General features: G+C 39.4%; 1 protein-coding gene across 4 annotated transcripts in view; it reads right to left on the reverse strand.

The window, feature by feature from the left end:
- LOC121292585 overlaps positions 1-15312 on the reverse strand; it is a 49742-nt gene that overhangs the window by 14170 nt on the left and 20260 nt on the right. For all 4 annotated transcript variants that reach the window (XM_041214780.1, XM_041214869.1, XM_041214954.1 and 1 more), the window contains 4 exons: positions 13634-13757; positions 11617-11743; positions 9812-9870; positions 7722-7830 (listed from right to left, as the gene is read on the reverse strand). In XM_041214780.1, the coding sequence (XP_041070714.1) occupies positions 7722-7830; positions 9812-9870; positions 11617-11743; positions 13634-13757 (419 nt within the window). The remainder of the gene's footprint in view (positions 1-7721; positions 7831-9811; positions 9871-11616; positions 11744-13633; positions 13758-15312) is intronic.

Raw genomic sequence — 15312 nt, forward strand, 5'->3', positions numbered from 1 at the left:
ATTCAACTCCTGACACCCAAAACCTGTCCACCATCTATTAGGTACAAGTCAGGGGTGTGATGGAATACTCTCCACTTGCCAGGATGAGTGTGGCTCCAACAACAGTCAAGCAGCTTGACAAATTATCCAGGACAAATCTGCCTGCTTGATTGGCATCCCATCCACCACTTTAAACATTCACTCTCTCCACCACTGGTGCACAGTGATGGCAGTGTGCATCATCTACATGATGTACTGCAGCAAGCTCTTTGACAACATCTCCCCAATGCATGGCCTCTACCACCTAGAAGGACATGGCAACAAATGCATGGGAAAACCACAACCTACAAGATCCCCCTGCCAGCCATATACCATCCTGACTTGGACTATATCACCGTTCCTTCACTATTGCTTGGTCAAAAACCTGGAACTCCCTTCCTAACAACACTGTGGGTGTTTCGACACCAGAAGAACTGCAGCAGTTCAAGTCAGCTTACCAATTTCTTGCCAGCGACACTAACATCCCATAAATGCATAAAAAGCATATGTCCACTATTAATTACTGGATTTAATTTTCTGTGGCGAACTTAATGGGCAACAAATAACTGATGTGCAAACAGCAGCTACATGAAACTCAGGGAGGTTATGGATAAAATTTTGCAAAGCTAATAGTGGAACAATTTTTGGTTATTTGCAATTTATAGATTCTCTCTTTGCCACATGTTGCTGGCTGCTTTGCATGTTAATAACAGCATACATTTTTCATACATTGCTTTCTCTTTGCAGCAAATTCTGGTTCAAAGGTTTTCGATAATAATCGAGAGATATAGGTAGTTCAGTTACCAAATTCATACACTGGAGAAAAGTCAACTATGAGGGAGTAAAAATTAAAATTGAGGAATGCAAACTCAAGAAAAATACTGACAGACTGAGAGGTAGAACATCAGTGGGCCAATATTTAAAAAAAAGATCAAGAGAGTTCAGGAGAAATATATCTCACTATAACACAAGAACTAGTAAAAAATGAGATGCCATGGAAAAAGAGGCAAGGACTCAACTGAAGCTGAAGAAACTGGAAAATGCTAAGTATATAGCAATAGAGGGAGATGAGTTGGGTCAAAATCCTGGCACTCCCTTCCTAACAGCATTCTGGGTGCACCTACACCAGATGGACTGTAGTGGTTTAAGGTGGTGGCTTACCATCACCCTCTAAAAGGCAATTAGAGAGGCAATAAATGCTGGCCTAACCAGCAATGCTCACATCCAATAAACAAATAAAACATAACTGGAACAGTAGACCATAATACCTTCAGCTTGCTCTGCCATTCAATATCATGTTGATCTGATCTTGGCTTCAACTCCATTTTACTGCCTGTTCCCAATAATCCTTGACTCTCCGATAGTTCAAAAATCCATCTATCCCTAATATATTTAATGATTCAGCCTCCACAGCTCTCTGGGGTAGAGAATTCCAAAAATTCATGATCTTCTGAGAGAAGAAATTTCTCATCTCTGTCCCAAATCAGCAACCCATTATTCTGAAATCATGTGCCATAGCTCTAGAATCCTCTACAAGGGCAAACAGCCTCAACATCCACCCTGTCAAGCCCCCTCGGAATCTTATATGTCTCAATAAGGTCATCTTTTATTCTTCTAAAATCTCTGAGCATTAGTTCAGCCTGTTCATCTTTTCCTCATAAGACAACTCTTCTCCCAGGAATCAACCTAGTGAACTCCACAGGTGAGGTGAGTGCGACTGGCCTTGAAATCAAGGCAGCATTTGACCGAGCGTAGCATCAGGGAGCCCTAGCAAAACTAGAGTCAATGGAAATCGAGGGAAAACTCTCCACTGGTTGGAGTCATACCTAACACAAAGGAAGATGGTTGTGGTTGTTGGAGGTCAATCATCTCAGTTCTAGGACATCACTGCAGGAGTCCCTCAGGGTAGTGTCCTAGGCCCAACCATCTTCAGCTGCCTCATCAATGATCTTCCTTCCATCATAAGGTCAGAAGTGAAGATATTTGCTGATGATTGCACAATGTTCAGCACCATTCGTGACTCCTCAGATACTGAAGCAGTCCATGTCTAAATGCAGCAAGACCGGGGCAATATCCAGGCTTGCACTGACAAGTGGCAATAACACTCGTGCCACACAAGTGCTGAGCAACAACATTCTCCAACAAGAGAGAATCTAAACATCACCCCTTGACATTCAATGACATTACCATCGTTGAATCCCCCACTATCAACATTCTGGGGGTTACCATTCACCGGAAACTGAACTGGACTAGCCATATAAATACTGTGGCAGGTAAGGGGCTAGGAATCCTGTGGCAAGTAATTCACCTCCTGACTCCCCAAAGCCTGGCCACCATCTGCAAGGCACAGGTCAGGAGTGTGATGGAATCCTCTCCACTTGCCGGGATAAGTGCAGCTCCAACAACATTCAAGAAATTTGACACCATCCAGGACAAAGCAGCCCACTTGACTGGCACCCCACCCACAAAAAATATTCACTCCCTTCACCACTGAAGCACAGTGGCAGCAGTATGTACCATCTATAAGATGCACTGGGAACACCACCACCTGGAAGCTCCCCTCCACGCCACTCAGCATCCTGACTTGGAAATATATCACCGTTCCTTTTCTGTCGCCGGGTCAAAATCCTGGAACTCCCTCCCTAACGGCACCGTGGGTACACCTACACAACATGGACTGCAGAGGTTCAAGGCAGCAGCTCATCACCACCTTCTCAAGGGCAATTAGGGGTGGGTAATAAATGCTGACCCAGCCAGCGACACCCACATCCCATGAATAAATCCAATGCAAATATATTCCTCCTTACATAAAGAGGACAAACCTGCAGACAGTATTCTAGGCATGTTCACACCAAAACCTTGTACAGCTGCAGCATGACTTCCATCCCCCTTACAATAAAGTCCACCATTCCATTTGGCTTCCTAATTATCTGCTGTATGTGCATACTAACTTTCTGTTTCATGTACCAGCTACCCAGATCCCTTTGTACCGCAGCAGTCTGTCGTGACTCTCCATTTAAACAATATTCTGCTTTTCTATTCTTCCTACCAAAGCAGATAATTTTACATTTCCTACATTATGCTCCTTCCTCCAGTTTTTTGTCCACTCATTTAACCTAGCTAGGTCAAACAATTAGGAAGGCAGAGAGGAAACACGAAACGAAAACATCGAAGAAAATAAAAGATAAGAGAGTCATATTCTGTATGCGAGAAGTAACAAAAGGAGAATTAAGATAGGAATAGGACCAATATCGGATGAGCAATGCAAACTCAAGATAAATTGGAGATTAACAAATTATTTGAATTTAGAATTTGAAGGAATGGTGTTGAAATTTTCAAATGATACCAGTTGACATATTATCTAATAATATGGATGACTGTATAAAAATATAGGAAGGCATAAAGAAGCTTGCAATGCGGGCAGTGAAAGGCAAATGAAAATCAATATTGCCAAGCGTGAAGTAGTCATTTTGATAGGAGTAAGGGAGCCGCTTATTTCTTGGACAGTAAGAAACAAAATGAGGTAAAGGAACAAAATGATCTACGCATTCAGAAACATAAATTGTTAAAAGCATCGGTGCAAGTTAATAATACCATCAAAAATGTAAACTAAGTGTAGCTCTCAATGAGCACTTTGTCTCTGTCTTCACTCAGGAGAAGGATGATGCAGCCAATCTAGTTAAAGGGCAGTGCGAAATACTGGATACAATAAGCATAGTGAGAGAGGAAGTACTGGAGGGACTAACATCCTTGAAGGTGGATAAATCACCAGGGCCAAATGAATTGTATCCCAGGCCGTTAAAGGAAGCCAGGGAGGAAATAGCGGATACTCTGAGGTTCACTTTCCAATCGTCATTAGATACAATTGAGGTGCCAGAGGATTGGAGGTCTATGAACGTCATACCATTATTTTAAAAGAGTGCGGGGGATAGACCTGTCATAACGGCTGGTCAGTCTGACTTCGGTGGTAGGCAAATTATTAAAATCAATTCTGAGACAGGATAAACTGTCACTTAGAAAGAAACAGATTAGTCGGCATGGTTTCGTTAGGGGAAGGTTGTGCCTTACTAATTTAATAACATTTTTTGAGGAAGTAACAATGAAGATTGATGAGACTAGTGCAGTGGATATTGTCTACATGGATTTTAATAAGGTATCTGACAAGGTCCCACATGGTAGAATGGTCAGAAAAGTAAAAGTAAAGGATACAGGAGAATGTGGCGAGTTGGAGCGACAGGAAACAAAGAGTAAGGGATCATGGATGTTTTTATGAATGGAAAACAGTTTCCAGTGACATTCAGTGTTGGGTCACTTGCTGTTTGGTGTATATATTAATGATTTAGACTTAAATGTGGGAGGCACGATAGGGAAATTTGCAGATGATGCAAAAGTTGGCCCTGTAGTTTGATAGTGAGAAGAATAGCTGTTGTCTCCAAAATGATATCAATGGCTTGGTTGAGTGGGTGGAAAAGTGGCAATAGAATTCAATCCAGAGAAGTGTGAGGTAATGCTTTTGGGGAGGGAAAACAAAGCTAGGGAATGCACAATAAATATTGGGAGGGTTGGAAGAAGTGGGAGACCTCGGTGTGCATGTCCACAGGTATCTGAAGATGGCAGGAGAGGTGGATAAGGTGGTAAAGAAAACATGTGGAATGCTTTCCTTTACTGGACGAGATATAGAATACAAAAGCAGGGATGTACTGACGGAACTGCATAAAATGCTGGTTAGGCCACAGCTGAAATTGTGTACACAGTACAGGTCGCCACAGGAAAACATAATGTTGGAAGGACATAATAGCTCTGGAGAGGGTAGAGAGATTTACACAATCGTTGCCAGGGCTTGAAAATTGCAGCTATGAGGAAAGATTGGATAGGCTGTGGCTGTTTGTCTTGGAACTGAGGAGGCTGAGAGGTGACCTTTTTTGAGATATACAAGATTATGAGAGGCCTAGGTAGAGGAGACAGGGGTGCCCTGTTTCCCCTAGCAGAGAGGTCAGGGGGCACAGATTTAAGGTGATTGGTGGAAGGATTAGAGGGGACATGAGGAAAAGCTTCTTCACGCAGAGGGTGGTGGGTGTTTGGAATTCGTTGTCTGGTTTGGTGGTGGGGGCAGAAACCCTCACTTAAAAGGTACCTGGATCTGCACCCAAAGTGCTGTAACCTGCAAGGCCACAGGCCATGTGCTGGAAGGTGGGATTAGAATGGACAGCTAGTTGCTTTTTCTTTTGCGGCTGGCGCAGGCACAATGGGCTGAGTTGCCTCTTTCTATGCCATAAGTTTTTTATGGTTCTATAGTTCTAAAGTGGTTCATTTTTTAGAGGAATAGAAAACAAAAGCAGGGGGGTCATGTCAAGTTTATACAGAACCTTGGTTAGACCGCATTTCAAGTACTATGTACAGATCTGATCTTCATGTTGCAAAACTGACATTGAAGAACTGGAGAAAGAGCAGAAAAGATAATAGCATACAAGGAAATTGTCAGAATTGAGGGGATGCAACTACAATGAAAGGCTGTAGATGCTAAAAGGAGATCAGATAAAAGGTCGTAAAAATCACAAGTGTTTGATAAATCAGTTTCTCCATGTCTAACCTGTTTCTACATATGGGTGAGTCTGCAATAAAGATCCAGAAATATAACAGCCCAAATAAAGAATTTAGAAAGAATTTAATTTGCTTGCAGAGTGGTGAGAATGTGGAATGGCTGCTGCTGCTGCGCAGAGTGGTTTAGGTAGAAAGCACTGATGCATTTAGGAGAGATTTGATGCATACATGAGGGCAAATGGAAAAATGGGATTTGGGAGCAAGGTGGAACCAAGCTATTAGTGCGGGAAGAGATTAGTAGCTCACAGCGATGCATCTGGATTACATATTATTCCTTATTATAAAGTATTCCAAATGGGATCTTTAATAAATACAAGCACCAGCAGAAAATGAATTGAGTCCAGAATTAAATACGATGACCTGAACTTCCATCTCAGCTGAGAGGAAACAGATTTTGCATGTAACTGCTGCCCAGCTTTTTCACAGGCTTGTCAATAGAGACTTCCAGTCATCCAGTATCTGTTTCAATGTAGTGCCCTCTTCACGGTATCTGTGAAGAGGGCATGAAACAGCAAGGCTCTTTAATAATTAGATTGTAGACTCCGACTGAACCATGCAGAGTCGAACCAGGTATAAAAATCAGTAAATAGAAATGAGTTTAAAGCAAAAATCGGAAGCAAAATAATGATCAGGAAATACAGCCAGAAAAATGAAAAAAAAATTTCCAATATCAAGTTTCTTCTGAGGGAATAAGACTCGTCAGTTTTAAAATCAACTTTTCAGGGTCCAAGTGGGTGCCCAGCAGTAATTATCACTCATTCCTGTTAAAAATTCACTTTGGCAGATGGTTTTAGCGCAGAGCTATAAGGTTCATGCCATTAATGATTATAGTGTCGGACTGCGACAGCTCTACTGTGGAGGAATAGGCTATCTCTGGCAGTAACTTCTGAATTTCTGCATTTAATTACACATGTGCAAACACCAGAAGTTTCTGTCAGATTTAATGATGAATGCTGATCGCCTTGCCTTTAATACTACTACAAAATCCAGGCCATTATTTTCGTATTCAATACAGATATATTTTGGAATGGAAAATCTGATCCGAATTACCTTTATCTAATAGATATGCATTCCCCTCCAAAAAACCTAATGTAAACGTACATAAAATCTGATGATGAAACATTTTCAGGCTCTATCAAGCAATAAAGATCATGACACTGCTACTAATAAAAAAAGCAATCTCAACAAAAAGTGCAATAAAACTGACCCTACAATTTCGAAATGCACCATAACATATCTCAAGGTTGAAAGAAATTAAAAGGGTTCACTTCGTCCTTTTGTAGTGTGAATTGTGTGCATCACTTGGCTTGATCTCATGACATTCTAGTCATAAGGTTGTGCATGCGTTACATTTCATCAAATACAAAACTGTTGCATCATATAAAAGTCGATGCGGATTTCCATTTATGCAATCCTTAATTAATGTCAATCATCAAAATTTGAAAAAATGTTGTTGTCAATGAAGAAATAATACAAGCAAATTACCTGCTATTTGGTTTATACAAAGTATCATGTTGGAATACTGCAGCTACGCATCAATTTAGTCAGCTAGTTGTATGAGTCAGATGCTCATTGAGCATGGAGCTTTTAAAGCATGCTAACATACAAATTAGAAGCAGTCGGCCACTCAGCTTCTCAAGCCTGCTGCGCTACTCAATAAGATTATGGTTGATTTGGTTGTAGCCTCCATTCCACATTCCTGCCTACCCTGAAACTTTCACCCTGCAGTTTTCATTATTTTGGAGATGTTGTTATATAGCACGTTGAAAAATATAACTTCATTTGAATGTTTCTAGGTTGTCATGATTGCATTTTGTCCTCACTATTTTTAAAACTGATACTTGATTAGGTAGCATCAATAGAAATCTGAGCACATGGTGTAAGCTTGCAATTGTGTTAACTAATTATTCAAAAAACATTAAGCACAAGGCTATTCCCATGAATCGAAAAACCTCAACTATATACTTATTTCATAATCTTTTGTGCAATCGCAAAGTTGAATTCACCTCCAACCTTTATGATGCCATTATTTTTTAGATTTTACTGAAATATTTTTTGGATGTATAAGGCCAGTAATCATGAAACATGCCAAAATCTTTTACCTGTCAAATTCTGTAGATGCTGCCTTCCAAAAAGATGTTCCTTCTTGTTATGTAATGAGCTAAAGTACTGATTACATGTTTTGCAGTACAGGCCATTGTTATCTTCACCCTGTTTAACAAAAAGACCTAATTATTTACTCTTCAATCTATCAACAATTTACAAAGTTGTCTTTCTTTGACGGTCAGTTATTGTCAAAACAAAAGGAGAATTTCAAATCCAGAACAGAAATTTAACCAATGTATAAATTACTGATCAATTTTTGTCAATCATTAAAAGGTCACATTATGTATAAATGGTTGCCCTGGGCTTAGGGAATGTAAAACATTTACTCTCTGATTTGTACAATAAATTTTGACATATTTTGAACTGGCTAAAATATTATTACATAGTTTTCTGCCATAACGTGGAAACAAACAGTGCAAGTTAGGTTTTGTTTTAATGGTAATTGAGAATGTAATACATAATTACGTAATAATGACTTCCTCCCTACCATCATCCAGTTTGTACACAACTAAATAGAATCACATAGAATATATAGAACAGAAACCATTTTGCCCAATCAGTCCATGCTGATCTTTAAGGTCTAATTGAACCTCCTTCTATCCTTTCTCATCTAACTATTAGCACAACCCTCTATTCCCTTTTCCCTCATATGCTTCTAGCTTCCCCTTAAACGTATCTATACTATTTGCTTCAACCACTCCTTGTGGTAGCAAGTTCCACATTCTCACCACTCTTTGGGTAAGCTCATTTCTTCTGAATTCCCTATTTGAGTTATTGATGACTATTTTATATGGCCTCTAGTTCTGTTCTGCTCCACAAGTGGAAACACTCTGTGTCTAATCTATCACAATGTTTCACAATTTTGAAGACCTCTCGGAGGTCACTCTTCAAGCCTCTCTTTTTAAGGGAAAAGAGACCCAGCCAATTCATCCTTTCCTGATAAATGTAACAACACAGGGGTGGACTATGGTTTGTTCTAGTCAGCCAAATAGTTTCAACATCTACAGGGTCAAAACTAAATGTTTTGAGAAATAAAGTATTTTGGGAAACCCATATGTATGCAACAGGAGTACAATCCCCCCTCCCCCCCACCCCTAAAGCTCTTGATCTGAGCCAGGTTTCTGAGAGACGTGACTAAGTGAAAGAGTTGTGTCACTTTTGTATGTCCCTAATGGACAGTCAGAATTTGTAAATTTGTGAATACCAGGATGCAGTTCAATTACCTTTGTTCTTGGCTACATGAGGAACATGACCAGTCGAGATTGACACAAGAAAAGAGGATGCGGAAAAGGAATATTATCAAAAGTCAAAACTGGCAAGTTTGTGTGTGAAATGACATTTTCAAACTCAGACATAATCATAATCAGAATTAAAGGGGCCTTTTTTGATATTTCCAGAAACCTTTCTTCCATCTTCTAAAGCATAAAAATTGCAGTTTGAGGTGTTTGCAAACTCATGTAAAATGTTTGTACACCTCTTAAGTATCAGAGGCCTCTCACATTCATGAAGAAACTACCTTGGGATGCTATTAATCATGAGCCATTTTATATAACATTATTATAAAAGGGACAGTTTACTATTGAGGCTATGTATCAGGGTTGTCTCGGAATCTGAAGTTGTCAATTTAGAGGCCTAATCACTTAATTCAGGCTGACACTTCAGTGCAATACCAATGGAGGGCTCCTCTTTCTGTTTAAGGTGCTACCTATCAGATGAGCTTTAAACTAGGGCCCAGTTTAAACATTCAGGTGGAATATCTGAAGAGATGAAGGGAGTTCACCAATGTCCTAGTCAACATTGATCTCTTAACCATATCATGTGGTCATTTATTTAGTTGTTGCTTGTAGGACTTTACTGTGTATAAGTTGGCTTCCAAATTTCCTTACAACTGTGATTAAACGTTAAACGTACTCAATTGCTGTCAGGTCATCCTGAGTTATGAATAATGCTACATAAAAGCAAGTTCTTTCTCTCTTTAACCAAAGGAATAATTTTACAAATACTTTTCCACTGCCTTTTCCTTGTAAAAAAAACATGTTCACCCATTATTACATATTAAGTTTAATGAAATGAAAATACCACTTACGCCAATTTCTGACAGTGAAATTGCTTCACTTTCGAATTCAGCATCCAGAGACTCCACACCTGATTGAAACAAAATATTGTATTAAATGTAACTTTAATCCTGAACAGTTGGATGCCTCACCAGCAGCAGGATGCCCAGGGTGCATTAGCTCCTCTTTGGCAGGTAAACACTGTAATCACTAATATTGATAAATTGAATGTTAGCTCAAGATCATATGCCTCCATATGCCTTATTAGCCATGAAATAATTACTTCCTGCCAGTCTCATGAGATATCTTCAAATTGAAATTTCCCCCATAATCACAAATTCAAAATATCTGATATAAATGTTATACATTTTAATAAGTTCTACAGAGCAAAAGATGGTGTAGCAATCTGTTAATGATAAAGTTACATAATTTTAATGTAGTAATAGCTGCACTCACATCACAAGTGCAAATGCAAATAATCTGAAATGGTGATGTGTTTCCGAAACCTTAAACTAATAAGCGCATTCCAATTTCCAAACTTCCCTGGACAAACATCAGTTCCTCAATGGCATGAGGCATTTTTACCAAACAATTATATTGAGCAGCTTTAAAGATACATTGCTGCATTTTACTGGAATAATACATTACATGCTTTAATATCCTATAAGACACTGTAAAACAAAGCATCTACCAACTTAGCATCAGCAATCAGTAATATAACTACTGGCATTGTATAATATCAGGTGCTGTACAGTTTTTCAATGTTTCAGCTGGTTAAAGCTAGAAATGTATATGCAGTAAGAAATGGTGCTTAGTTGCAACCTCCATGGCCAAACACCTTACACCAACTCTCAAATGCAATTTCCCTGTGACCAATTTTACAACAAACACCAAATCGATGAGGCACTGAATGTTGTAATGAAACCCTAGCAAGCAAGTCAAACTGCTTCACATGAAATGAATTACGTGGATGCACAGTGCCAATTGTCATGCAGACACATGTGGTGCTACAGGAAGATCATAAAAACAGCGATAAGATGAATGGCTGCTTAATCTATTTAAAGAGGTGTTGGACATGCTGAGAGTTATCACCAGGATACAAAGAACTCCCTGCGCCTCTTTAAAAGACAATCAAACATTGGAATAGGTTGACAACTTCTTAGTTTAACATTGCTGTTAATGCAGCATTCCCTCAATATTGCACTGGAGGTAGAATCCACAAACTCCTGACATGAGAAGCAAGAATGCTAGCAACTGAGCCAACGCAGCTGCAAATACTAGAAGCTAGAGAACTAACCCATATCAGAAAGCTTTAAATCTGCTCCTCTTTGCATGGATTCGCAGATCAAAGCCAAGGACTATGAGAGAAGGACTAGACTATGCAGTTATGTCACCACCCAGGAGCGTTACCTAGGACACTTAGGATGAAGTTGCTGCAGTGTGCACCCCCTTCCCACAGTTAATCAAGCACAGTATTATAGTGGATTTCTCCAGAACAAATCAGTACAATGCTGCAAATGGTAAAGATCCTTCTTCAATTTTATGGTAAGGTCTCCACCCAAAATCTTAACCTTTTATCTCTTCCGACACTAATATAGCTGTTGATGAACATTTAAAATCATTTTGCTTCAATTGAAAATTCTGAACATTTACATTTTGCTTTTTATCTGCACTATGGATCCAAACAATTGGCAGAGTATTGTTTTTTTTTTCCTCTTCCGTTCATGGAACAGGGTTGATTTTTCCCTTTAAAATGGGTTATAGTTACAACATTTAAAACAGAAACTTTGCAAGTTCAAAACAATGTAATAAAAAGGCAAATGCTTTGGGCTCTTACCACATAGGTTTTTTACTTTGTTCATTGCTCTTCTTTTTAGGAAAGCTTGATAAGCCTCTGAATTTTGATATGCTTTCAGCTCCTCAATATATCGCCGCTTGTCTTTTTCTGCTTCATCAATATACTTCTATCCACAAAAAGGAAAGAAAGCTTAGTGGGAGTCAAATCTATTGCTGCAAAATAAACTTATCAACATTAACGGTGGGGGGTGGGTGTAAAATACATGTTATATCATAACTGAAAGCAAGGGGACTCAGAGTAGGAAAGACAAAGTCAGTTGTGTGAAGTGGTCAGCAAATAGTGTCACAAGTATATCTGAGAGACCTGAATCTGTCAGTAACAATATGCTATGTACACTTTTTGCTTCAATCAGTCATGTGATTGATTTTTTAAAAAAATTGCTGTTAGAATGATGGCAAGTCTCTGTTATCAGAAATCTCTCTACAGGGCCAGAATACAACAGGAGATTGATCTACACTTTTTAATGCCAGTGCATCAAGAGTTAGGATTACCCTGGTACATTGATACCACTGTTAACTTAGTGTAGCCAATATCCTATTTCTACTCCAATCAAGCTTCCACAGTAGTTCACCCATATACCCCCAAACAATAGACCCAGGTATTTGTTAACCCAACTGTAAGAAAACCTTAACGTATTACATTATGAGATGCTATGCAAAAGAACGAACAGGTCTTTACTTTGTTACAATCAATGGCACTCGCACACATGAATTGAAAAGTCAAAGCCTGCTTTAATTGCTTGTGATTTCAAGGTTTTCTTTTTAAAAAAAGAATGTTTTAGGATTGCATCCTCCAATTCAATCCAATTTACAATGGAAATCACAAATCAGAGGCCCTGATTATGAAGACCTTTCACAGCTGAGGTGAGAACTGAGGCCTAGGATTTTGGATCATGGATGGCCTTCCTTCCCCTATGTTAATTAATGATAAATAGATCTTTGCCCACTTACAAACTGTATTTTGGAGAATAGCCAGGACATCTTAGTAGTCATACTAGTTTGCATTTCAGTAGCCAATGGTTTTAATCAAAAGGTCACAGGCCTTGCTAGTTTCTCTGTTGCTCTCTCCACAGATGCTTCCAGATCTGCTGAGTATTTGCAGCATTTTGTTTTTATTTCAAACTTCCAGCACAAGCAGTGTTTTGTTTGAGCATTAGCCTGAAAGCTATCTCACTGCATCCAAGGATCTCAGCAGACTTCAGGATGCCCAGAAGTTTTCACACAATCTGTTTTGTTTGACTGCCTTGATTAGCCCTGTTTGATTTATTAGATAAGCTCATAAAGCACAAGTTCAAACTCAGAGCCTAAATTTGGGCCAGGGTGTGTAAATCCACTCCTGAAGTCCAAGATAGTGCTGCGTTTTCATATCACTTGGAGATCTAGGGAATCATTTTCCAGGTGGATACTCAGTCCATTCACCTTATCAAATTGCAGTTCTTGATAGAAGCAATAATTATTTCTTAGTCCTGTTAAATAGCAGCAACCATCAATTAATGGAAACAATCTATTGAGCAGTGCCATCTAGTGCATAGGTGTTCAACCTGCAGATTAAGGGCCACATGCAGCCCCTGAGTATAGTATTGGTAATCTGTCCCTTAAAGCCCTCAGTCCTATTTGCACTTAGATTACTTAGTTATTCCTGTTGGAATTGTGTGTGCCTAGATGTTGTGGAAAGGGTTGTTTTTGATGCTGTTTCCCAGTGGATAAATCCCAAATCTGAGCATCAAGATCTATTAGCATCAATTAATGGGAACACAAATGTAAGCTTCATATGTAACCCAAATGCTCCATAGTAATCCTCAATGTGAACTTTGAAGGCAAAGTCCTGGACACACCCTCTTCTCCCTTCTCAGAATCATCTGATATTTTTTGTTTGGGAATGGGAGTGGTGGGTTGGGGAGTGAGAATAGAATATTTAATCTGGGAAAAATAATTTTTGAACATCTAAACTCAGACTTCAGAACTATTTAGATGGGAAAGCACAAGGCACTTCTCACCTGTTTGCCCTCCTGAGGGAGTTGGGACCACTGAGTGCCCAGTAACTTTGTAATCTCTGTAAAAGGAAGATCCGGGTGTTCAATTTTCAGCTTGGCTCTCTGTTCATTCAGGAATAACACATACCTGTCAGGCAGTTACAAGGGATTAAAGGAACAAATTCTTAAGAGCAGTGTTACCAGGCTCATTAAATTAAAAAATCATATCAGTGAGACTACAGAAAGAATAAATTTCATCATATTTTAACAAGGCATTTGGGAAGATAATGAAAACTGGTAGTGCATCAAAAGACAATCCAAATCGGTTATAATAGAAATGATCCAACTTTACATCAAGCACTTCATAAAACATGCCCATGCACTTACTGTATAAGTACTATTACAAAAATATCTTACAAGCAGCCATAAATTTATATATACTACTGTAATCTTTATTAGCACAAAGTCAAAAGTTTTCTTTGTGATATTCAAGAAAAAAGAAAGATTGAGGAAGCAACAGGTCTTTAAAATCTTATTGACAATTTATTCACTAAATGTATTAAATATACTTAAAATGTAGAAGTTAGGCTAACTATTAGTAAGGTAGCTTTATTGTTCATAAATATAAACTGCACAAAAATGCATTTTTTATGATTCTGTCAATATTACAGTTGATCAGTGATGACGCACACTAAAAGTTACAGGGACAGACTGATCCACATCGCTCGTCAACGCTCCATTTAAAAGTTTTTTTTTACTCAATTTAGCTTTAATCTTCATCTTAAGCTCTAGCATTATCCTTTTCCCATACCTTTTGCAGCAAGTTGTTAAAATTGGTGTTTGTGTCTATACCTGCAAATTTAGCGGAGGTCTTTGGTATAGAGAGATGGTCAGCTGTTCGAAAAACATTTATTTTATTTACTTTGAATTTTTTTAATTACAGGTTCTGATTTGTGTCCATAGACTTATTTTGACTGGGAATAGTAGTTACACATGGTGGAGAGGGTGTGGATTTGGATTACCAGCACTTATTCCTGGGGATCGTGCATACAAAGGCCAGGGTTTTCCAATCGTCAGGCTGGCTCGGCAGGAGCGGGCAGGGGGGGTCGCGGAGCCGCTCGCGATCGGCTCCACACCGCGATTTCACACGGGCAAGCCAATTAAAGGCCCGCCTTGTGTGGATCGCGAGCGGCAGCGCTGAGCGCTACCCGTGCGGGCAGGGGGAGAAGAGAGAGCCGGGACCAACGTGCAGTTTGCGCACGCGTGCGAAAGAGCTCTTCATTCTCCCTTTGGTATGGAGCTGCCTCAAGGAGATTGAAGCGCTTTAGGAAAAAAATTAATAAAGAGCAGAAAAATTCGACGAAACATCCTCTCATGTGACTGTGTCACATGAGATGGGGCATGTTTTTAAGTTCAAATGAAACTTTTAATTTAACTTGTAACAGCTTCAGGAAACCTCATCCCGCTCGTGAATGAGGTTTCCCAAAAAATGTAAAGGCCACTAGGCCTTTTCACCTGCCTGCCAACTGGAAGGTTAGCTGGTCAGTGTAAAATTCAGGTTAACTACCTGGTTAATAGCCTTAATAGGCCTATCAATTATCGGCAGGCATGCAGCAGACTCCAGCGCGCGCCCACCGAATGATCTATCACGTGACTTTGCAATAACATCTTGGCACGGCATCGCGCGTCATTTTACATTCCGG

The sequence above is a fragment of the Carcharodon carcharias genome, chromosome 1 (genome assembly GCF_017639515.1).
Source record: "Carcharodon carcharias isolate sCarCar2 chromosome 1, sCarCar2.pri, whole genome shotgun sequence".
In the NCBI taxonomy this organism is placed as follows: domain Eukaryota; kingdom Metazoa; phylum Chordata; class Chondrichthyes; order Lamniformes; family Lamnidae; genus Carcharodon; species Carcharodon carcharias.